This window comes from Oncorhynchus mykiss, chromosome 8 (genome assembly GCF_057628025.1).
Source record: "Oncorhynchus mykiss isolate SJ-2025 chromosome 8, ASM5762802v1, whole genome shotgun sequence".
Classification (NCBI taxonomy): Eukaryota; Metazoa; Chordata; class Actinopteri; order Salmoniformes; family Salmonidae; genus Oncorhynchus; species Oncorhynchus mykiss.
In genome coordinates, this window is record NC_143029.1 from 76,836,436 (window position 1) to 76,861,486 (window position 25,051).

General features: G+C 42.0%; 4 protein-coding genes across 5 annotated transcripts in view; 1 reads left to right on the forward strand and 3 right to left on the reverse strand.

Moving 5' to 3' along the window:
- Positions 1–2,364: 2,364 nt before the first annotated feature.
- Positions 2,365–4,978, reverse strand: LOC110530612 (zona pellucida sperm-binding protein 3). Its single transcript, XM_036986254.2, has 11 exons — positions 4,821–4,978; positions 4,477–4,661; positions 4,297–4,400; positions 3,926–4,017; positions 3,586–3,766; positions 3,312–3,417; positions 3,144–3,232; positions 2,971–3,062; positions 2,741–2,848; positions 2,581–2,622; positions 2,365–2,496 (listed from the first exon to the last, which is right to left on the reverse strand). Exons 1-10 carry the CDS (start codon positions 4,882–4,884, stop codon positions 2,606–2,608), a joined length of 1,038 nt encoding a protein of 345 aa, XP_036842149.1. The 5' UTR covers positions 4,885–4,978; the 3' UTR covers positions 2,365–2,496; positions 2,581–2,605.
- Positions 4,979–5,210: 232 nt separating this feature from the next.
- The window catches only part of nedd8 (neural precursor cell expressed, developmentally down-regulated 8), a 44,690-nt gene continuing 24,849 nt past the window's right edge, over positions 5,211–25,051 (forward strand). The window contains exon 1 of one of the 2 annotated variants that reach the window (XM_090242391.1): positions 5,211–5,243. The gene's annotated coding sequence lies outside the window, so the exon portion shown is untranslated. Of the gene's footprint in view, positions 5,244–22,356; positions 22,388–25,051 lie in introns of those variants that run through there. The other variant, XM_090242392.1, reaches the window with a different exon arrangement.
- Positions 11,098–13,710, reverse strand: LOC110512890 (zona pellucida sperm-binding protein 3). Its single transcript, XM_036986249.2, has 11 exons — positions 13,553–13,710; positions 13,209–13,393; positions 13,029–13,132; positions 12,658–12,749; positions 12,318–12,498; positions 12,044–12,149; positions 11,876–11,964; positions 11,703–11,794; positions 11,473–11,580; positions 11,313–11,354; positions 11,098–11,228 (listed from the first exon to the last, which is right to left on the reverse strand). The coding sequence occupies exons 1-10, from the start codon at positions 13,614–13,616 to the stop codon at positions 11,338–11,340; spliced, it is 1,038 nt and encodes a 345-aa protein (XP_036842144.1). The 5' UTR covers positions 13,617–13,710; the 3' UTR covers positions 11,098–11,228; positions 11,313–11,337.
- On the reverse strand, positions 19,511–22,123 carry LOC149982126 (zona pellucida sperm-binding protein 3-like). The gene is made up of 11 exons (XM_090182661.1): positions 21,965–22,123; positions 21,621–21,805; positions 21,441–21,544; positions 21,070–21,161; positions 20,730–20,910; positions 20,456–20,561; positions 20,288–20,376; positions 20,115–20,206; positions 19,885–19,992; positions 19,725–19,766; positions 19,511–19,640 (listed from the first exon to the last, which is right to left on the reverse strand). Exons 1-10 carry the CDS (start codon positions 22,026–22,028, stop codon positions 19,750–19,752), a joined length of 1,038 nt encoding a protein of 345 aa, XP_090038787.1. The 5' UTR covers positions 22,029–22,123; the 3' UTR covers positions 19,511–19,640; positions 19,725–19,749.

Here is a 25,051-nt window from a genome sequence, read left to right on the forward strand (position 1 = left end):
TGCAGGATACACATATGGGCAGTCTTGCATCTGTCAACATCAAGCTTACTAGTAGTCTCAAAAACCTATCCGTCAAATCCCATGTGGTAGACCACATCTCCTTCACCATTTGTATGAAACAGCACTAGGTCAAGTATGGGAGGTGCTCAATCTACACTACAAAGGAAATATATTAAACATGTAGCTGACCGTGCAAGTTCAGGGTTGGAATAGTTCGCCAGCATTAGCATACATGATACAACAGAACAATTATTATATTCCTTAGGGGTACACTAACAGCCACATCTCACCTGTCATAGACAAACAACTGGGTAAGACTGAAAGTCAGAGTTCAGGTGAGCGTTGAGAGTAGACATAGGTGAGCTCATTCAAGTACATCAGTGTGTCCCCAGTAGTGAGGAAGGAGAGAGTTAAACAACCCTAAATCTTACCAAATACACATGGGTAAATTTGCTAAAGCCTACCATCCTCCTGAAGGTAGTCATTTAGTGCCACATGGAACATATCCCTCCAGTGTCTCTGCTGGGGAGGCTAACAACTTCCCAGACAGGAGTGAGGGATCGATCTGTGACCTGGCTGCCCTGCATCTCAGAGTGACTGAATCAGGGCTACTGCCATATTTGGTAGGATAATGGTTAAAAATATTTTTTACAAACTAACATCTGCTGCTTTCTGTTCTAGTACAGTTAGCATTAGAAATGCAACAGGCCTGCATGAAAGACAATGATACAAATTACCTTCTTGTGCCACAATGGCAGAAGCAGCCATGCATAGGAGAGCCACACTGTGGCAAAATAAAGCCATCATGATTGAACACCAAGGTTCAGTTGGGATGCCTATAATAATTGTCAGCAAGCAATCACGTTAACCACTGCCATCTGTGTGTTTTGCAATATTAAAAACCTCCAGCTGCAGGCAATCAATCACTGATCTGGAAATCATTACTATGAACTCATTCCAGTCTTGCAATTAATTATCAGATGCTGTGTTTGTAACCAAGTGGGAGTTATTAATTTACCAGTTGTGAAGTCGTAAATACTAGTTGGATCCATTCCAGTGTTTTGAACTCATTGAGAAACGCAGATTGGCTAATGGCCAACAAGCTGCGCAAACAAACTAAAAGTATGGCAATCATGCTTGTAAACAAAATATAGTGTTCAAAAACCATATTAGATTGCTTTTTATAAATGTTTTGTTGCATTTAACTGAAGAATATCCAATTATCGAGAATTTTCATGGTAGATGAAAGGTCAGCATGTGGGAGCTCAGGATGATCGACAATTTACCCACTGGTTTCTGTACAGCACTTTGGGCCAATCGTGCGCCACACGTAGGGACTCCCAATCACGGCCGGTCGAACCAGGGTCTGTAGTGACGCCTCCAGCACTGAAATGCAGCGCCTTCAACCGCTGCGCCACTCGGGAGCCCATTATATTAGAACCAAGTCATGAGTGCCGGTTCAAAAGTACCAGGTCTACAAACAGCAGCCATAGTGGAGTCACCCCCCAGGCCAAGGAAAAGGCCAAGTCAGCTACAGTCGACATCGTCACCCCACAAGAGGTTCCTGGAGGACAACGCAAAGAAATCATTTTAAAAAGGGAGAAAGAAACCTGTGACGCTTGGTCTGTAATGAGTTCTGTTACCAGATACAGTGCAAGTACTGGGCTCATGAGCTATGATGAAATTTAACTGGGGTGGGATTCATTTGTGACCTGTCAGAGGGGAAATGCCAGTGTTATGAAATGTTTCATCAGTTATATGTCAATGAATGTGCCAAAACCAGTTTGCTCTTGAACTGCTGGGATTTTCAATCTTGCCTTATGCCAATGATAGTCTAGTTAACCTGTTAGAAAGGTAGACATTTTTGCCAGTGAGGTATGAAAGACTGAAACCAAGATATAATCTTTGGGGTATATTCCCCTGATGGGCACTCTCCTAACAAAAACACACATTTAAACTAAGGTCAACTACAGCCATTTTCCTGAATTGTTACCTAAGCATGGCCATCAGCCACCTACAATCCCTAAACTTGGCTTGTCAATTTCATCTTGGGGTGGGCTACTGCTGAAAAAGTATAGCCAACAATAAGCAGGTTCACTTATGACAAGCTTTCAAATAGCGTTACCATTGCATGAACACCTGCTGTGAATATCATTAGAAAACTGATTATGCCAAGAGAAGAAAGTGTTACAGTTCAAGAGTGATCAGGACACTGGGAAGTCCAGAACAATGAGCACTCATTGAGATCATCTGGATGGTCACCTCTTGGCTATTTTGTGTAGATACCAGCTCCGCACTACTGGATTTAAGGTACATCTCATCAGGATCATAGCATTTTGACAACCATTAGAAACAAACACCATTGTAAAGTACTCATTTTATTGAAACATGCTCAAGTCAAAGGACTTCATATCCATACTGGGGATAGTGGAAAGTGATGCACCCTTCAGGCCACCTACAAATAGATGGCTGTAGAGACAGAAAAGACAGCCATCCCTGTAACAGGTTGAAGAATTGTTAGTAACATGCATCTCATTGCCGTTGGGGGATTTTACAGTAAAATAACCAGCACACACACACCTGACAAGCAAAGTGTTCCAGACCATTACACCAACCAGTCAACTGAATACAGAACACAATGACAGATGAGTAGGTTACAGGTTCAAGTTCATTTGGCATCAAAGCTGATACAATTAAAAGCCAAGTGTAAACTATAGTCTTCAATGCCAAAATCACCAACCTTGTTCTACAGTAGGATATTTTACAAATTCACTGGGGATCCGGGTTTCAGAGTTTTCCACTATTGTGAGCGGTCCAAGAACAGAGTTTTGAACCAGGCCCTGGGGTTCTGAGAAAAATATATATATAAATTACTTCAAGCTGCAGTCCCATCAGAACTCAAGAGTGATCAGCTCAAATGAATATGGAACTACAGTTTAGTCAGGCTTGAAATGAAGTGCCTCAAAATACCTGAATCCACACCCCTCTTCAACCGAGGCTTGCAACTCGAGTCACAGCACTTGCAGAGGTCACTTTGAGACGGGTCGTCCAACAGCTCCCATCTATGAATAAAAAAAAGTTGGCTGTTGCATTGGCACTAACATCATTATGGTCCAATGTTAAAGAATGTGACCAATACTTACTCTCCAGTCTCTTTAATGTAGTGGCAGGCCTTCTTTTCTATATCAAAAACCTCAGGGTCCCATGCAACAAGCTTACAATGAATATACACCTGGGGTGAAATAAGAGAACAGTCAAGAGCTACAGTATGAAAACAACCCAGTCATACCGAGAACTTGTGGTCCACTCACTTCCTCGCCTAAGGCAAACTTGAAGGACTGCAGGTAAAGCAGAATAGCAGACGAGTGGTACCTAGGCAGGAACCTGGAGTTCCCATTCTTCCCATCTGCAAGGCAACTGAAAATGCATTGTGCAATGAGCAGACAAACAGAACTTCCATCCAGCAAATAAGCTAACTTTAAAATGTATTCAATACTTTTCAACATTCGAGTAGGCTGTGTAGCGCTAGGCAGTCAAAAACCAAAACGTGCACCCTACATGGCCATAGCCAGGTCTGGTACATACCCCTTGTTGGTGATGATGGGGTACACCAGGCTCGCAGACTGCAGTTCTGGTGTTGTGGCTGCCACACACTCCTCCAAGAGCAGCAGCAAGGGCTGATGGTCCTTCTGATCCACTGCTGCCCAGATGGGGATGAAAGAGCCCAGGGGAAACAGGCTGCTCTTAGCCAGACCAGTAAGGTCTTCTACATGCAACAGAGAGGGGAAGGGGCGCAATGCTCATACGTACTGTACAGCCACAGGTTTCAACTAGCTTTGGGCAGTGTCCTCTGCTAGGAATTCCTTTACCAGGTAAGTTGACTGAACATATTCTTACAATAATTGATGTTGTATGAGTCACTCACCATTGAGGAGTGCCATGTGGAAAACCAATCCTCCATGACCCTCAGCACTACCATAGGCAGGGATAAGGAATGGGGGAATCCATCCCTCAGGTCTACATACAAGGGAGAATGTTTAGTTTAATAACGAAGGTGGCAAAGGCTTAGGAAGATTTGATTCCAACACCATAGCTAGAGTACACTACACCCAATAGAGCCCTAAAACGCTCAACTCAGTTCCACTGCATTTTTAAAAAACTCATTCCCCTCTAATTAGGGACTGATCTAGACCCGTGACACCAGGTGTGTGCAATTAATGATAAAGTAGAACCGAAAGACAGCAGGCGCCAGACCTCTTAGGGTAAGAGTTGAGTACCCCTGGCATAGATGGTTACCTTATGTAAACACACTTAATATGGTGACTAATGGCAGCAGGTTTGGGCTTTCGGTTAGGTCTGTAAGTCAGGCTGGTTGAATAGATGTGTTTTTTGCCAGTCACCTGGGGAATAGAAGGAGAAGCATTAGTCGTCGCAGGATCCAAAATGGCATACATTGGGTCAAGAGTTAGACATTACCCGTTTCTTGATGGCACAGCCATTGAGGTTGTAGTGGAATGTCGCCATCCCTTCTCCCGTGGGAAGAACAGAAAATGTGGACGGAACACAGTGTCCAAGGAAAAGACGGGCAGCATGTTCAACCAACTCTGGACTGACCTTCCATGTCACTTTAATGGAGTGTTTCTCACAATCCACATTAAAATCTAAAAATATAAATTTGATAATGTCATCATTCACATCTCAAGAGCCAACACCACAACTTGGCTAGTCTGTTAGGCGGTCAGCATGAGATAAGTAGCCTATTCAAGTTAACATGGTATCAGCGCTACATAATCATATTATGCGTTCATTATTAGACGTACCTTCATTGGCAGCGCTTGCTGCTACGACAGCCAAAACAATTGCACATTGCCAAAGGAGAGACATGACTGAATGATCTAGGAGTGCCTACAAACTAGAAATATTTATGGACCAATTGATCCTAATCATCTTAATTCTGAACACCTGTGCGAGGTCAAGGAGCGATAATTATAGACCTAAAAACTTACCAACATCGTCAGTTTTGGTATTTCCTGGTCTGAAAACATCCTTGAATTGTTATGGGTTTTAAAAGTAAAAATTGTAATAGTCACATATTTTCCCCATAAAGTAGTCTGCAAAGCGTCTCACAAAACACGATGGACAGACGGAATAGTGACTTACACAGGAAATAAAGTTGAATCAAAAAGATTGAACAATCTGGTTTGCTCAATTTGACAGTACCACACTAAGTGTGGATTAGGTATTTTTTACATCGATTTAAAGCGTATTTTATGCAACTGTCAAAATGCTGATCAAGGATAATGTAAGACCAGCCATTTAATTGGTGGCCAAGCCCGCTAGTTTACATACTGAATGATCATCTCATCACCGATCTAGCTATCTGCCGTAGCTAAATATATGAATAGATCTGAAAAGCGCTATATAGTGGACATTGCAGCAGGCCATTGGCATACCCGTATAGAATGCAGAGTTGGCTAACGTTAACTATACTGAACCAAAATGTAAACGCCGCAAGCAACAATGAAAGATTTTTCTGAGTTACATTTCATATAAGGAAATCAGTCATTTGAAGTAAATTCATTAGGCCCCAATCTATGGATTTCACAGGACTGGGCAGGGGCGCAGCCATGGGTGGGACTGGGAGTGCAGGGGTGCAGCAATGGATGGGACTGGGAGTGCAAGTGCGCAGCCACAGGGGAGCCAGGCCAAGCCAATCAGAATGAGTTCTTCCCCACAAAAGGGCTTTATTACAGACAGAAATACTCCTCAGTTTCATCAGCTGTCAGGGTTGCTGGTTTCAGAGGATCCCTCAGGTGAAGAAGCCAGATGTGGACGTCCTGGGCTGGAGTGGTTACACGTGGTCTGCGGTTGTGAGGCCGGTTGGACGTACTGCCAAATTCTCTAAAACGACATTGGAGGCGGCTTATGGTAGAAAAATTAACAGTCAATTTTCTGGCAAAAGCTTTGGTGGACTTTCCTACAGTCAGCATGGCAATTGCATTTTGCATGCTATTTTGTATGCTATTGTATGTGTGAACGATGGTTAGCTCCTCGAATGATCCCAGTCCCTCCTATTGTGCATCTGTTGTAGAAAGAGGCGACGATTCTCAGAACATAGGTTCTCTACAAATGTTTATTTCCTTTTGGATGCAGGTATGTGGTTTTATCTATGTAAAATATGTTATGTATAATAAGGAGAGACTGTATTAATTTTTGTATTCAAAAATAATTTTGATGCACTGAGAGAAAGAGGCGACGATTCTCAGAACATATGTGCTCTACAAATGTTTTATTTCCTTTTGGATGCAGATGCAAGATGCAGAGAGTGAGTTCTGCTTAATTAAAACTACCTGATCTCCAAAGTCCACGTCTATAGCCTCAATCAACCACACACAACGCAGAGTTACAGCGGTGCAGTATAGCACCGGTTACATTAACAACCTCCAGCTGCAGGTGTAACCGGTACCTTTCTGCGTTGGGTTCTGGTAAGGTGTAGGTGGAAGATAAGGCTTTGGACACAATTCAGCCAGTTGTCTCTCTTTTAATGACTGCATGGAATGGATACAAATACAAGGCAAAAGTTACTGCTGCAGTCTGGACTCCATACATGTATATTTGCCTCTCCTCATCACGCTCTGAGCAAACTGAGGAGTAAGAGCATGGCTCCCGTTGATGACATCACAGCATTAACACAATTTAGAAATGAAATACAATACAATAATTCACTCTTGAAAGTATTGTAATACATCTTAAAATAACCTTAAAATAATACATTAAAATAAATATGAGGGATTTTTGGTGAAATACATCAAGTATATTTTACACCTGTTACACAGGCAATCAATCACTAATCATTAGTTTGAACTCATTCCAGTCTTGCAATTAATTATCAGATACTTATGCTGCGTTTGTAACCAAGTGGGAGATGTGAATTTACCAGTTGTGAAGTCGTAACTAGTTGGATGCATTCCCGTGCTCTGAACTCGTTGAGAAACGCTGATTGGCTAATGGCCAACAAGCTGCATAAACAATAAACTGAAAGTACAGCTATCGTGCTTGTAAACAAACTATAGTGTTCAAAAACCATATTAATAGATTGCCTTTTATAAATAATGTTTTGTTGTTGCATTTAACTGAAGAAAATGCAATTATCGAGGTAATTTTCATAGTAGATTTTATTTTATTTATGATTTATTTCACCTTTATTTAACCAGGTAGGCAAGTTGAGAACAAGTTCTCATTTACAATTGCGACCTGGCCAAGATAAAGCAAAGCAGTTCGACACATACAACGACACAGAGTTACACATGGAGTAAAACAAACATACAGTCAATAAATAATACAGTAGAAACAAGTCTATATACGATGTGAGCAAATGAGGTGAGATAAGGGAGGTAAAGGCAAAAAAGGCCATGGTGGCCTAGCAAGTAAAACACTGGAATGGTAGATTTGCAGTGGAAGAATGTGCAAAGTAGAAATAAAAATAATAAATTAATAAATAAAAATAAATAAATACAGTAGGGATATAGAGGTAGTTGTTTGGGCTAAATTATAGGTGGGCTATGTACAGGTGCAGTAATCTATGACCTGCTCTGACAGCTGGTGCTTAAAGCTAGTGAGGGAGATAAGTGTTTCCAGTTTCAGAGATTTTTGTAGTTCGTTCCAGTCATTGGCAGCAGAGAACTGGAAGGAGAGGCGGCCAAAGAAAGAATTGGTTTTGGGGGTGACCAGAGAGATATACCTGCTGGAGCGCGTGCTACAGGTGGGTGATGCTATAGTGACCAGCGAGCTGGTGACATCAGAGGTCAGCATGTGGGAGCTCAGGATGATAGACAAGTTTCCCACTAGTAATTACCAGTTGGATGGCCATTCAAGTGGAATTTTCCCAGTCATATATGGTGAATTACCACTTGGTTACTGAACACAGCATTAGGTTGCGATCCCTTGCTCAGACAGTACATGCATCCAGGCGTTGTAAGATCTGGCTGGCCTCAGCAAAGCCTGGTCAGAGGAACACACCCTTAATCTTGTGCCAATAAAACTGATTGTGGTTCCATGGCTGCGTTTACACAAGCATCCCATTTCTGATCTTTTGCCCCATATCTGATCTGATTGAGTCAAAAGACCAATGAGTGGGAAAATACCAGAATTGGGCAGCCTGTTAAAACACAGTCATATCTGTCTCATCAGATCAGTAGGCAGGTTTCCATTGACCCAGGCTTATTCGACAAAAGAACTGTTGCAAAAAATATCATTGCTACAAGTGTAGAAATGGCAGATATAAGAAACATTTTCTGAGGATTGACAAAAAAAATTATCAGTTTGAAATGGGGAAAATTTAATTTGGTTAAACTTTCTTGCATGATGGAAACTTTGTTTTTTTCTAATAAATGATGATTGCCAAATCATTTTGAAGGTAGAACATCATCCAGTGGGTCTAACTATAAAGTTCCACTGCATTTAATTATAAATGCCTACTGCATGCAAAATCATTTTTTCTACAATAAAAATGTTTATTTGCAGGACAAGGATTGTCCAGACTTTCAAGAATGCCTGATTTGCTTTGGCTTGCTTTTATGATTGACTGGGTGGATGCAAGCTTCACCATTCAATTATTTCAGATCTAGAGGAGTGCAATTATAATATGGCATGAGACAATTATTGCATTCTGTACATGCTGGCTTTCGAGGGCTACCTGAGACATGAAACAGATAGCCTGTATGCACTGCCACCTGTCTCAAATGTATTAATTCACATTTTTCCTAAATGGGTAATAAAAACTCTTCAACCACTTCATATTTATTTGACACTGGGTGTTAGCAATTTTTGTTGATGTGACGAGATAAGAAATGAAAACGCACCGTAGCAGGCAATTCAATTGTAATAGCTAGTGATCTCATGGAAGGAAGAAAGCAATACTGCATTTCCAGAGTATTTGAACAGGTACAGAAAGAGACTTAAGCTAGTTTGGAATTGGAACTTTCCCATTTCTTCGTGTACGGTTAGGCTAGGTTCAGAATAGGAATTAGGTTACGGGTCAGTTGACCTGGCGGAGAGGATGGGAATCCAAAACACATTGAATAAGGAAAGGCAGTTGGCAGGTAGACTGGTAGACTGGTTTTAACAGTTTTATGAAGCAGCACCCAGGATTATCCATCCGTATATCCCACAAGCAACCAGTCTGGCTCGAGCTGTAGGCTTCACACCCACCATGACCTCTACCCCTGCCACATCAACCTCCAACACAACTTCCACCTGTTGTGTCAGAGTCCAAATTCTTTAGGTAACATTAATAAATAAGATGTTTTATCAATTTTCATAAGTATGCTTATGTGGGGAAAGTTACTTGTGCCCCAGAGAGGGGAGAGATCAGGCTTGTCTTCTTATGGGAATGTGTCTAACTATTACATGTCCCCTCTGAGGTTGTCCTTATCTTGATTTAGTGTAAAGCCTAGGAGGCTCACTGTCTTTTCTGATCTTGCCCAGGAGGGGGTGTATTTGAGATGGGAGTATCTCAAATTGACAATTGACATATGCCATTGGATGAGGTAATGTTTTGGTCCTAAGTGGTACCAAGAAGTAGATAAGAACTTCGTTTAGGAGACCAAACTGAACGATAATTTATAGCTAATGCTGTCTGGCTATGGGATACTCCTCTCTCAAGTAAAGTCTTCCTTTGTAATGTTCCTAAGATCTGTTATTTGTCATGTGAGTTGAGAGGGGTGTGTCTTCACTATAAATGATACTAAGAATTGTTTTGTAAGCACTCAGAATTCATTTATAGACACTGAATTGATCTGAGAGTCACAGGGCTATGGTGAAGCTCATAAACAAATATGGACTTGATATAACTGACTTGCGTGTGGTTTGCTCTCATTTGGTAATACAGGACATTTCCACGACACACCCCACAGGTCTCCAGTGACCTTCCTCCAAATATTGGTAAGGGAAACGTCAGCACACATTTAACTAGGCAAGTCAGTAAAGAACAAATTCTTATTTAAAATGACCGCCTACCCCAGCCAAACCCTAACAATGCTGGGCCAATCATGCGCCGCCGTACGGGACTCCCAATCACGGCCGGTCGATTAAGGGTCTGTAGTTACGCCTCCAGTACTGAAATGCAGTGCCTTAGACCTCTGTGCCACTCGGGAGCCCATCATTATTGAACCAATAGTCGTGAGTTCCTGTTCAAGAGTACCAGGTCTACAAACAGCAGCCATAGTGGAGTCACCCCCCAGGCCAAGGAAAAGGCCAAGTCAGCTACAGTCGACATCGTCACCCCACAAGAGGTTCCTGGAGGACAACGCAAAGAAATCATTTTAAAAAGGGAGAAAGAAACCTGTGACGCTTGGTCTGTAATGAGTTCTGTTACCAGATACAGTGCAAGTACTGGGCTCATGAGCTATGATGAAATTTAACTGGGGTGGGATTCATTTGTGACCTGTCAGAGGGGAAATGCCAGTGTTATGAAATGTTTCATCAGTTATATGTCAATGAATGTGCCAAAACCAGTTTGCTCTTGAACTGCTGGGATTTTCAATCTTGCCTTATGCCAATGATAGTCTAGTTAACCTGTTAGAAAGGTAGACATTTTTGCCAGTGAGGTATGAAAGACTGAAACCAAGATATAATCTTTGGGGTATATTCCCCTGATGGGCACTCTCCTAACAAAAACACACATTTAAACTAAGGTCAACTACAGCCATTTTCCTGAATTGTTACCTAAGCATGGCCATCAGCCACCTACAATCCCTAAACTTGGCTTGTCAATTTCATCTTGGGGTGGGCTACTGCTGAAAAAGTATAGCCAACAATAAGCAGGTTCACTTATGACAAGCTTTCAAATAGCGTTACCATTGCATGAACACCTGCTGTGAATATCATTAGAAAACTGATTATGCCAAGAGAAGAAAGTGTTACAGTTCAAGAGTGATCAGGACACTGGGAAGTCCAGAACAATGAGCACTCATTGAGATCATCTGGATGGTCACCTCTTGGCTATTTTGTGTAGATACCAGCTCCGCACTACTGGATTTAAGGTACATCTCATCAGGATCATAGCATTTTGACAACCATTAGAAACAAACACCATTGTAAAGTACTCATTTTATTGAAACATGCTCAAGTCAAAGGACTTCATATCCATACTGGGGATAGTGGAAAGTGATGCACCCTTCAGGCCACCTACAAATAGATGGCTGTAGAGACAGAAAAGACAGCCATCCCTGTAACAGGTTGAAGAATTGTTAGTAACATGCATCTCATTGCCGTTGGGGGATTTTACAGTAAAATAACCAGCACACACACACCTGACAAGCAAAGTGTTCCAGACCATTACACCAACCAGTCAACTGAATACAGAACACAATGACAGATGAGTAGGTTACAGGTTCAAGTTCATTTGGCATCAAAGCTGATACAATTAAAAGCCAAGTGTAAACTATAGTCTTCAATGCCAAAATCACCAACCTTGTTCTACAGTAGGATATTTTACAAATTCACTGGGGATCCGGGTTTCAGAGTTTTCCACTATTGTGAGCGGTCCAAGAACAGAGTTTTGAACCAGGCCCTGGGGTTCTGAGAAAAATATATATATAAATTACTTCAAGCTGCAGTCCCATCAGAACTCAAGAGTGATCAGCTCAAATGAATATGGAACTACAGTTTAGTCAGGCTTGAAATGAAGTGCCTCAAAATACCTGAATCCACACCCCTCTTCAACCGAGGCTTGCAACTCGAGTCACAGCACTTGCAGAGGTCACTTTGAGACGGGTCGTCCAGCAGCTCCCATCTATGAATAAAAAAAAGTTGGCTGTTGCATTGGCACTAACATCATTATGGTCCAATGTTAAAGAATGTGACCAATACTTACTCTCCAGTCTCTTTAATGTAGTGGCAGGCCTTCTTTTCTATATCAAAAACCTCAGGGTCCCATGCAACAAGCTTACAATGAATATACACCTGGGGTGAAATAAGAGAACAGTCAAGAGCTACAGTATGAAAACAACCCAGTCATACCGAGAACTTGTGGTCCACTCACTTCCTCGCCTAAGGCAAACTTGAAGGACTGCAGGTAAAGCAGAATAGCAGACGAGTGGTACCTAGGCAGGAACCTGGAGTTCCCATTCTTCCCATCTGCAAGGCAACTGAAAATGCATTGTGCAATGAGCAGACAAACAGAACTTCCATCCAGCAAATAAGCTAACTTTAAAATGTATTCAATACTTTTCAACATTCGAGTAGGCTGTGTAGCGCTAGGCAGTCAAAAACCAAAACGTGCACCCTACATGGCCATAGCCAGGTCTGGTACATACCCCTTGTTGGTGATGATGGGGTACACCAGGCTCGCAGACTGCAGTTCTGGTGTTGTGGCTGCCACACACTCCTCCAAGAGCAGCAGCAAGGGCTGATGGTCCTTCTGATCCACTGCTGCCCAGATGGGGATGAAAGAGCCCAGGGGAAACAGGCTGCTCTTAGCCAGACCAGTAAGGTCTTCTACATGCAACAGAGAGGGGAAGGGGCGCAATGCTCATACGTACTGTACAGCCACAGGTTTCAACTAGCTTTGGGCAGTGTCCTCTGCTAGGAATTCCTTTACCAGGTAAGTTGACTGAACATATTCTTACAATAATTGATGTTGTATGAGTCACTCACCATTGAGGAGTGCCATGTGGAAAACCAATCCTCCATGACCCTCAGCACTACCATAGGCAGGGATAAGGAATGGGGGAATCCATCCCTCAGGTCTACATACAAGGGAGAATGTTTAGTTTAATAACGAAGGTGGCAAAGGCTTAGGAAGATTTGATTCCAACACCATAGCTAGAGTACACTACACCCAATAGAGCCCTAAAACGCTCAACTCAGTTCCACTGCATTTTTAAAAAACTCATTCCCCTCTAATTAGGGACTGATTTAGACCCGTGACACCAGGTGTGTGCAATTAATGATAAAGTAGAACCGAAAGACAGCAGGCGCCAGACCTCTTAGGGTAAGAGTTGAGTACCCCTGGCATAGATGGTTACCTTATGTAAACACACTTAATATGGTGACTAATGGCAGCAGGTTTGGGCTTTCGGTTAGGTCTGTAAGTCAGGCTGGTTGAATAGATGTGTTTTTTGCCAGTCACCTGGGGAATAGAAGGAGAAGCATTAGTCGTCGCAGGATCCAAAATGGCATACATTGGGTCAAGAGTTAGACATTACCCGTTTCTTGATGGCACAGCCATTGAGGTTGTAGTGGAATGTCGCCATCCCTTCTCCCGTGGGAAGAACAGAAAATGTGGACGGAACACAGTGTCCAAGGAAAAGACGGGCAGCATGTTCAACCAACTCTGGACTGACCTTCCATGTCACTTTAATGGAGTGTTTCTCACAATCCACATTAAAATCTAAAAATATAAATTTGATAATGTCATCATTCACATCTCAAGAGCCAACACCACAACTTGGCTAGTCTGTTAGGCGGTCAGCATGAGATAAGTAGCCTATTCAAGTTAACATGGTATCAGCGCTACATAATCATATTATGCGTTCATTATTAGACGTACCTTCATTGGCAGCGCTTGCTGCTACGACAGCCAAAACAATTGCACATTGCCAAAGGAGAGACATGACTGAATGATCTAGGAGTGCCTACAAACTAGAAATATTTATGGACCAATTGATCCTAATCATCTTAATTCTGAACACCTGTGCGAGGTCAAGGAGCGATAATTATAGACCTAAAAACTTACCAACATCGTCAGTTTTGGTATTTCCTGGTCTGAAAACATCCTTGAATTGTTATGGGTTTTAAAAGTAAAAATTGTAATAGTCACATATTTTCCCCATAAAGTAGTCTGCAAAGCGTCTCACAAAACACGATGGACAGACGGAATAGTGACTTACACAGGAAATAAAGTTGAATCAAAAAGATTGAACAATCTGGTTTGCTCAATTTGACAGTACCACACTAGGTGTGGATTAGGTATTTTTTACATCGATTTAAAGCGTATTTTATGCGACTGTCAAAATGCTGATCAAGGATAATGTAAGACCAGCCATTTAATTGGTGGCCAAGCCTGCTAGTTTACATACTGAATGATCATCTCATCACCGATCTAGCTATCTGCCGTAGCTAAATATATGAATAGATCTGAAAAGCGCTATATAGTGGGCATTGCAGCAGGCCATTGGCATACCCGTATAGAATGCAGAGTTGGCTAACGTTAACTATACTGAACCAAAATGTAAACGCCGCAAGCAACAATGAAAGATTTTTCTGAGTTACATTTCATATAAGGAAATCAGTCATTTGAAGTAAATTCATTAGGCCCCAATCTATGGATTTCACAGGACTGGGCAGGGGCACAGCCATGGGTGGGACTGGGAGTGCAGGGGTGCAGCAATGGATGGGACTGGGAGTGCAAGTGCGCAGCCACAGGGGAGCCAGGCCAAGCCAATCAGAATGAGTTCTTCCCCACAAAAGGGCTTTATTACAGACAGAAATACTCCTCAGTTTCATCAGCTGTCAGGGTTGCTGGTTTCAGAGGATCCCTCAGGTGAAGAAGCCAGATGTGGACGTCCTGGGCTGGAGTGGTTACACGTGGTCTGCGGTTGTGAGGCCGGTTGGACGTACTGCCAAATTCTCTAAAACGACATTGGAGGCGGCTTATGGTAGAAAAATTAACAGTCAATTTTCTGGCAAAAGCTTTGGTGGACTTTCCTACAGTCAGCATGGCAATTGCATTTTGCATGCTATTTTGTATGCTATTGTATGTGTGAACGATGGCTAGCTCCTCGAATGATCCCAGTCCCTCCTATTGTGCATCTGTTGTAGAAAGAGGCGACGATTCTCAGAACAGATGTGCTCTACAAATGTTTATTTCCTTTTGGATGCAGGTATGTGGTTTTATCTATGTAAAATATGTTATGTATAATAAGGAGAGACTGTATTAATTTTTGTATTCAAAAATAATTTTGATGCACTGAGAGAAAGAGGCGACGATTCTCAGAACATATGTGCTCTACAAATGTTTTATTTCCTTTTGGATGCAGATGCAAGATGCAGAGAGTGAGTTCTGCTTAATTAAAACTACCTGATCTCCAAAGTCCACGTCTATAGCCTCAATCAACCACACACAACGCAGAGTTACAGCGGTGCAGTATAGCACCGGTTACATTAACAACCTCCAGCTGCAGGTGTAACCGGTACCTTTCTGCGTTGGGTTCTGGTAAGGTGTAGGTGGAAGATAAGGCTTTGGACACAATTCAGCCAGTTGTCTCTCTTTTAATGACTGCATGGAATGGATACAAATACAAGGCAAAAGTTACTGCTGCAGTCTGGACTCCATACATGTATATTTGCCTCTCCTCATCACGCTCTGAGCAAACTCCCGTTGATGACATCACAGCATTAACACAATTTAGAAATGAAATACAATACAATAATTCACTCTTGAAAGTATTGTAATACATCTTAAAATAACCTTAAAATAATACATTAAAATAAATATGAGGGATTTTTGGTGAAATACATCAAGTATATTTTACACCTGTTACACAGGCAATCAATCACTAATCATTAGTTTGAACTCATTCCAGTCTTGCAATTAATTATCAGATACTTATGCTGCGTTTGTAACCAAGTGGGAGATGTGAATTTACCAGTTGTGAAGTCGTAACTAGTTGGATGCATTCCCGTGCTCTGAACTCGTTGAGAAACGCTGATTGGCTAATGGCCAACAAGCTGCATAAACAATAAACTGAAAGTACAGCTATCGTGCTTGTAAACAAACTATAGTGTTCAAAAACCATATTAATAGATTGCCTTATCGCTGATTGGCCTAGCAAGTAAAACACTGGAATGGTAGATTTGCAGTGGAAGAATGTGCAAAGTAGAAATAAAAATAATAAATTAATAAATAAAAATAAATAAATACAGTAGGGATATAGAGGTAGTTGTTTGGGCTAAATTATAGGTGGGCTATGTACAGGTGCAGTAATCTATGAGCTGCTCTGACAGCTGGTGCTTAAAGCTAGTGAGGGAGATAAGTGTTTCCAGTTTCAGAGATTTTTGTAGTTCGTTCCAGTCATTGGCAGCAGAGAACTGGAAGGAGAGGCGGCCAAAGAAATAATTGGTTTTGGGGGTGACCAGAGAGATATACCTGCTGGAGCGCGTGCTACAGGTGGGTGATGCTATAGTGACCAGCGAGCTGGTGACATCAGAGGTCAGCATGTGGGAGCTCAGGATGATAGACAAGTTTCCCACTAGTAATTACCAGTTGGATGGCCATTCAAGTGGAATTTTCCCAGTCATATATGGTGAATTACCACTTGGTTACTGAACACAGCATTAGGTTGCGATCCCTTGCTCAGACAGTACATGCATCCAGGCGTTGTAAGATCTGGCTGGCCTCAGCAAAGCCTGGTCAGAGGAACACACCCTTAATCTTGTGCCAATAAAACTGATTGTGGTTCCATGGCTGCGTTTACACAAGCATCCCATTTCTGATCTTTTGCCCCATATCTGATCTGATTGAGTCAAAAGACCAATGAGTGGGAAAATACCAGAATTGGGCAGCCTGTTAAAACACAGTCATATCTGTCTCATCAGATCAGTAGGCAGGTTTCCATTGACCCAGGCTTATTCGACAAAAGAACTGTTGCAAAAAATATCATTGCTACAAGTGTAGAAATGGCAGATATAAGAAACATTTTCTGAGGATTGACAACAAAAAAAAATCCGTTTGAAATGGGGCAAATTTAATTTGGTTAAACTTTCTTGCATGATGGAAACTTTGTTTTTTTCTAATAAATGATGATTGCCAAATCATTTTGAAGGTAGAACATCATCCAGTGGGTCTAACTATAAAGTTCCACTGCATTTAATTATAAATGCCTACTGCATGCGAAATCATTTTTTCTACAATAAAAATGTTTATTTGCAGGACAAGGATTGTCCAGACTTTCAAGAATGCCTGATTTGCTTTGGCTTGCTTTTATGATTGACTGGGTGGATGCAAGCTTCACCATTCAATTATTTCAGATCTAGAGGAGTGCAATTATAATATGGCATGAGACAATTATTGCATTCTGTACATGCTGGCTTTCGAGGGCTACCTGAGACATGAAACAGATAGCCTGTATGCACTGCCACCTGTCTCAAATGTATTAATTCACATTTTTCCTAAATGGGTAATAAAAACTCTTCAACCACTTCATATTTATTTGACACTGGGTGTTAGCAATTTTTGTTGATGTGACGAGATAAGAAATGAAAACGCACCGTAGCAGGCAATTCAATTGTAATAGCTAGTGATCTCATGGAAGGAAGAAAGCAATACTGCATTTCCAGAGTATTTGAACAGGTACAGAAAGAGACTTAAGCTAGTTTGGAATTGGAACTTTCCCATTTCTTCGTGTACGGTTAGGCTAGGTTCAGAATAGGAATTAGGTTACGGGTCAGTTGACCTGGCGGAGAGGATGGGAATCCAAAACACATTGAATAAGGAAAGGCAGTTGGCAGGTAGACTTGTAGACTGGTTTTAACAGTTTTATGAAGCAGCACCCAGGATTATCCATCCGTATATCCCACAAGCAACCAGTCTGGCTCGAGCTGTAGGCTTCACACCCACCATGACCTCTACCCCTGCCACATCAACCTCCAACACAACTTCCACCTGTTGTGTCAGAGTCCAAATTCTTTAGGTAACATTAATAAATAAGATGTTTTATCAATTTTCATAAGTATGCTTATGTGGGGAAAGTTACTTGTGCCCCAGAGAGGGGAGAGATCAGGCTTGTCTTCTTATGGGAATGTGTCTGTAACTATTACATGTCCCCTCTGAGGTTGTCCTTATCTTGATTTAGTGTAAAGCCTAGGAGGCTCACTGTCTTTTCTGATCTTGCCCAGGAGGGGGTGTATTTGAGATGGGAGTATCTCAAATTGACAATTGACATATGCCATTGGATGAGGTAATGTTTTGGTCCTAAGTGGTACCAAGAAGTAGATAAGAACTTCGTTTAGGAGACCAAACTGAACGATAATTTATAGCTAATGCTGTCTGGCTATGGGATACTCCTCTCTCAAGTAAAGTCTTCCTTTGTAATGTTCCTAAGATCTGTTATTTGTCATGTGAGTTGAGAGGGGTGTGTCTTCACTATAAATGATACTAAGAATTGTTTTGTAAGCACTCAGAATTCATTTATAGACACTGAATTGATCTGAGAGTCACAGGGCTATGGTGAAGCTCATAAACAAATATGGACTTGATATAACTGACTTGCGTGTGGTTTGCTCTCATTTGGTAATACAGGACATTTCCACGACACACCCCACAGGTCTCCAGTGACCTTCCTCCAAATATTGGTAAGGGAAACGTCAGCACACATTTAACTAGGCAAGTCAGTAAAGAACAAATTCTTATTTAAAATGACCGCCTACCCCAGCCAAACCCTAACAATGCTGGGCCAATCATGCGCCGCCGTACGGGACTCCCAATCACGGCCGGTCGATTAAGGGTCTGTAGTTACGCCTCCAGTACTGAAATGCAGTGCCTTAGACCTCTGTGCCACTCGGGAGCCCATCATTATTGAACCAATAGTCGTGAGTTCCTGTTCAAGAGTACCAGGTCTACAAACAGCAGCCATAGTGGAGTCACCCCCCAGGCCAAGGAAAAGGCCAAGTCAGCTACAGTCGACATCGTCACCCCACAAGAGGTTCCTGGAGGACAACGCAAAGAAATCATTTTAAAAAGGGAGAAAGAAACCTGTGACGCTTGGTCTGTAATGAGTTCTGTTACCAGATACAGTGCAAGTACTGGGCTCATGAGCTATGATGAAATTTAACTGGGGTGGGATTCATTTGTGACCTGTCAGAGGGGAAATGCCAGTGTTATGAAATGTTTCATCAGTTATATGTCAATGAATGTGCCAAAACCAGTTTGCTCTTGAACTGCTGGGATTTTCAATCTTGCCTTATGCCAATGATAGTCTAGTTAACCTGTTAGAAAGGTAGACATTTTTGCCAGTGAGGTATGAAAGACTGAAACCAAGATATAATCTTTGGGGTATATTCCCCTGATGGGCACTCTCCTAACAAAAACACACATTTAAACTAAGGTCAACTACAGCCATTTTCCTGAATTGTTACCTAAGCATGGCCATCAGCCACCTACAATCCCTAAACTTGGCTTGTCAATTTCATCTTGGGGTGGGCTACTGCTGAAAAAGTATAGCCAACAATAAGCAGGTTCACTTATGACAAGCTTTCAAATAGCGTTACCATTGCATGAACACCTGCTGTGAATATCATTAGAAAACTGATTATGCCAAGAGAAGAAAGTGTTACAGTTCAAGAGTGATCAGGACACTGGGAAGTCCAGAACAATGAGCACTCATTGAGATCATCTGGATGGTCACCTCTTGGCTATTTTGTGTAGATACCAGCTCCGCACTACTGGATTTAAGGTACATCTCATCAGGATCATAGCATTTTGACAACCATTAGAAACAAACACCATTGTAAAGTACTCATTTTATTGAAACATGCTCAAGTCAAAGGACTTCATATCCATACTGGGGATAGTGGAAAGTGATGCACCCTTCAGGCCACCTACAAATAGATGGCTGTAGAGACAGAAAAGACAGCCATCCCTGTAACAGGTTGAAGAATTGTTAGTAACATGCATCTCATTGCCGTTGGGGGATTTTACAGTAAAATAACCAGCACACACACACCTGACAAGCAAAGTGTTCCAGACCATTACACCAACCAGTCAACTGAATACAGAACACAATGACAGATGAGTAGGTTACAGGTTCAAGTTCATTTGGCATCAAAGCTGATACAATTAAAAGCCAAGTGTAAACTATAGTCTTCAATGCCAAAATCACCAACCTTGTTCTACAGTAGGATATTTTACAAATTCACTGGGGATCCGGGTTTCAGAGTTTTCCACTATTGTGAGCGGTCCAAGAACAGAGTTTTGAACCAGGCCCTGGGGTTCTGAGAAAAATATATATATAAATTACTTCAAGCTGCAGTCCCATCAGAACTCAAGAGTGATCAGCTCAAATGAATATGGAACTACAGTTTAGTCAGGCTTGAAATGAAGTGCCTCAAAATACCTGAATCCACACCCCTCTTCAACCGAGGCTTGCAACTCGAGTCACAGCACTTGCAGAGGTCACTTTGAGACGGGTCGTCCAGCAGCTCCCATCTATGAATAAAAAAAAGTTGGCTGTTGCATTGGCACTAACATCATTATGGTCCAATGTTAAAGAATGTGACCAATACTTACTCTCCAGTCTCTTTAATGTAGTGGCAGGCCTTCTTTTCTATATCAAAAACCTCAGGGTCCCATGCAACAAGCTTACAATGAATATACACCTGGGGTGAAATAAGAGAACAGTCAAGAGCTACAGTATGAAAACAACCCAGTCATACCGAGAACTTGTGGTCCACTCACTTCCTCGCCTAAGGCAAACTTGAAGGACTGCAGGTAAAGCAGAATAGCAGACGAGTGGTACCTAGGCAGGAACCTGGAGTTCCCATTCTTCCCATCTGCAAGGCAACTGAAAATGCATTGTGCAATGAGCAGACAAACAGAACTTCCATCCAGCAAATAAGCTAACTTTAAAATGTATTCAATACTTTTCAACATTCGAGTAGGCTGTGTAGCGCTAGGCAGTCAAAAACCAAAACGTGCACCCTACATGGCCATAGCCAGGTCTGGTACATACCCCTTGTTGGTGATGATGGGGTACACCAGGCTCGCAGACTGCAGTTCTGGTGTTGTGGCTGCCACACACTCCTCCAAGAGCAGCAGCAAGGGCTGATGGTCCTTCTGATCCACTGCTGCCCAGATAGGGATGAAAGAGCCCAGGGGAAACAGGCTGCTCTTAGCCAGACCAGTAAGGTCTTCTACATGCAACAGAGAGGGGAAGGGGCGCAATGCTCATACGTACTGTACAGCCACAGGTTTCAACTAGCTTTGGGCAGTGTCCTCTGCTAGGAATTCCTTTACCAGGTAAGTTGACTGAACATATTCTTACAATAATTGATGTTGTATGAGTCACTCACCATTGAGGAGTGCCATGTGGAAAACCAATCCTCCATGACCCTCAGCACTACCATAGGCAGGGATAAGGAATGGGGGAATCCATCCCTCAGGTCTACATACAAGGGAGAATGTTTAGTTTAATAACGAAGGTGGCAAAGGCTTAGGAAGATTTGATTCCAACACCATAGCTAGAGTACACTACACCCAATAGAGCCCTAAAACGCTCAACTCAGTTCCACTGCATTTTTAAAAAACTCATTCCCCTCTAATTAGGGACTGATTTAGACCCGTGACACCAGGTGTGTGCAATTAATGATAAAGTAGAACCGAAAGACAGCAGGCGCCAGACCTCTTAGGGTAAGAGTTGAGTACCCCTGGCATAGATGGTTACCTTATGTAAACACACTTAATATGGTGACTAATGGCAGCAGGTTTGGGCTTTCGGTTAGGTCTGTAAGTCAGGCTGGTTGAATAGATGTGTTTTTTGCCAGTCACCTGGGGAATAGAAGGAGAAGCATTAGTCGTCGCAGGATCCAAAATGGCATACATTGGGTCAAGAGTTAGACATTACCCGTTTCTTGATGGCACAGCCATTGAGGTTGTAGTGGAATGTCGCCATCCCTTCTCCCGTGGGAAGAACAGAAAATGTGGACGGAACACAGTGTCCAAGGAAAAGACGGGCAGCATGTTCAACCAACTCTGGACTGACCTTCCATGTCACTTTAATGGAGTGTTTCTCACAATCCACATTAAAATCTAAAAATATAAATTTGATAATGTCATCATTCACATCTCAAGAGCCAACACCACAACTTGGCTAGTCTGTTAGGCGGTCAGCATGAGATAAGTAGCCTATTCAAGTTAACATGGTATCAGCGCTACATAATCATATTATGCGTTCATTATTAGACGTACCTTCATTGGCAGCGCTTGCTGCTACGACAGCCAAAACAATTGCACATTGCCAAAGGAGAGACATGACTGAATGATCTAGGAGTGCCTACAAACTAGAAATATTTATGGACCAATTGATCCTAATCATCTTAATTCTGAACACCTGTGCGAGGTCAAGGAGCGATAATTATAGACCTAAAAACTTACCAACATCGTCAGTTTTGGTATTTCCTGGTCTGAAAACATCCTTGAATTGTTATGGGTTTTAAAAGTAAAAATTGTAATAGTCACATATTTTCCCCATAAAGTAGTCTGCAAAGCGTCTCACAAAACACGATGGACAGACGGAATAGTGACTTACACAGGAAATAAAGTTGAATCAAAAAGATTGAACAATCTGGTTTGCTCAATTTGACAGTACCACACTAGGTGTGGATTAGGTATTTTTTTACATCGATTTAAAGCGTATTTTATGCGACTGTCAAAATGCTGATCAAGGATAATGTAAGACCAGCCATTTAATTGGTGGCCAAGCCTGCTAGTTTACATACTGAATGATCATCTCATCACCGATCTAGCTATCTGCCGTAGCTAAATATATGAATAGATCTGAAAAGCGCTATATAGTGGGCATTGCAGCAGGCCATTGGCATACCCGTATAGAATGCAGAGTTGGCTAACGTTAACTATACTGAACCAAAATGTAAACGCCGCAAGCAACAATGAAAGATTTTTCTGAGTTACATTTCATATAAGGAAATCAGTCATTTGAAGTAAATTCATTAGGCCCCAATCTATGGATTTCACAGGACTGGGCAGGGGCACAGCCATGGGTGGGACTGGGAGTGCAGGGGTGCAGCAATGGATGGGACTGGGAGTGCAAGTGCGCAGCCACAGGGGAGCCAGGCCAAGCCAATCAGAATGAGTTCTTCCCCACAAAAGGGCTTTATTACAGACAGAAATACTCCTCAGTTTCATCAGCTGTCAGGGTTGCTGGTTTCAGAGGATCCCTCAGGTGAAGAAGCCAGATGTGGACGTCCTGGGCTGGAGTGGTTACACGTGGTCTGCGGTTGTGAGGCCGGTTGGACGTACTGCCAAATTCTCTAAAACGACATTGGAGGCGGCTTATGGTAGAAAAATTAACAGTCAATTTTCTGGCAAAAGCTTTGGTGGACTTTCCTACAGTCAGCATGGCAATTGCATTTTGCATGCTATTTTGTATGCTATTGTATGTGTGAACGATGGCTAGCTCCTCGAATGATCCCAGTCCCTCCTATTGTGCATCTGTTGTAGAAAGAGGCGACGATTCTCAGAACAGATGTGCTCTACAAATGTTTATTTCCTTTTGGATGCAGGTATGTGGTTTTATCTATGTAAAATATGTTATGTATAATAAGGAGAGACTGTATTAATTTTTGTATTCAAAAATAATTTTGATGCACTGAGAGAAAGAGGCGACGATTCTCAGAACATATGTGCTCTACAAATGTTTTATTTCCTTTTGGATGCAGATGCAAGATGCAGAGAGTGAGTTCTGCTTAATTAAAACTACCTGATCTCCAAAGTCCACGTCTATAGCCTCAATCAACCACACACAACGCAGAGTTACAGCGGTGCAGTATAGCACCGGTTACATTAACAACCTCCAGCTGCAGGTGTAACCGGTACCTTTCTGCGTTGGGTTCTGGTAAGGTGTAGGTGGAAGATAAGGCTTTGGACACAATTCAGCCAGTTGTCTCTCTTTTAATGACTGCATGGAATGGATACAAATACAAGGCAAAAGTTACTGCTGCAGTCTGGACTCCATACATGTATATTTGCCTCTCCTCATCACGCTCTGAGCAAACTCCCGTTGATGACATCACAGCATTAACACAATTTAGAAATGAAATACAATACAATAATTCACTCTTGAAAGTATTGTAATACATCTTAAAATAACCTTAAAATAATACATTAAAATAAATATGAGGGATTTTTGGTGAAATACATCAAGTATATTTTACACCTGTTACACAGGCAATCAATCACTAATCATTAGTTTGAACTCATTCCAGTCTTGCAATTAATTATCAGATACTTATGCTGCGTTTGTAACCAAGTGGGAGATGTGAATTTACCAGTTGTGAAGTCGTAACTAGTTGGATGCATTCCCGTGCTCTGAACTCGTTGAGAAACGCTGATTGGCTAATGGCCAACAAGCTGCATAAACAATAAACTGAAAGTACAGCTATCGTGCTTGTAAACAAACTATAGTGTTCAAAAACCATATTAATAGATTGCCTTATCGCTGATTGGCCTAGCAAGTAAAACACTGGAATGGTAGATTTGCAGTGGAAGAATGTGCAAAGTAGAAATAAAAATAATAAATTAATAAATAAAAATAAATAAATACAGTAGGGATATAGAGGTAGTTGTTTGGGCTAAATTATAGGTGGGCTATGTACAGGTGCAGTAATCTATGAGCTGCTCTGACAGCTGGTGCTTAAAGCTAGTGAGGGAGATAAGTGTTTCCAGTTTCAGAGATTTTTGTAGTTCGTTCCAGTCATTGGCAGCAGAGAACTGGAAGGAGAGGCGGCCAAAGAAATAATTGGTTTTGGGGGTGACCAGAGAGATATACCTGCTGGAGCGCGTGCTACAGGTGGGTGATGCTATAGTGACCAGCGAGCTGGTGACATCAGAGGTCAGCATGTGGGAGCTCAGGATGATAGACAAGTTTCCCACTAGTAATTACCAGTTGGATGGCCATTCAAGTGGAATTTTCCCAGTCATATATGGTGAATTACCACTTGGTTACTGAACACAGCATTAGGTTGCGATCCCTTGCTCAGACAGTACATGCATCCAGGCGTTGTAAGATCTGGCTGGCCTCAGCAAAGCCTGGTCAGAGGAACACACCCTTAATCTTGTGCCAATAAAACTGATTGTGGTTCCATGGCTGCGTTTACACAAGCATCCCATTTCTGATCTTTTGCCCCATATCTGATCTGATTGAGTCAAAAGACCAATGAGTGGGAAAATACCAGAATTGGGCAGCCTGTTAAAACACAGTCATATCTGTCTCATCAGATCAGTAGGCAGGTTTCCATTGACCCAGGCTTATTCGAC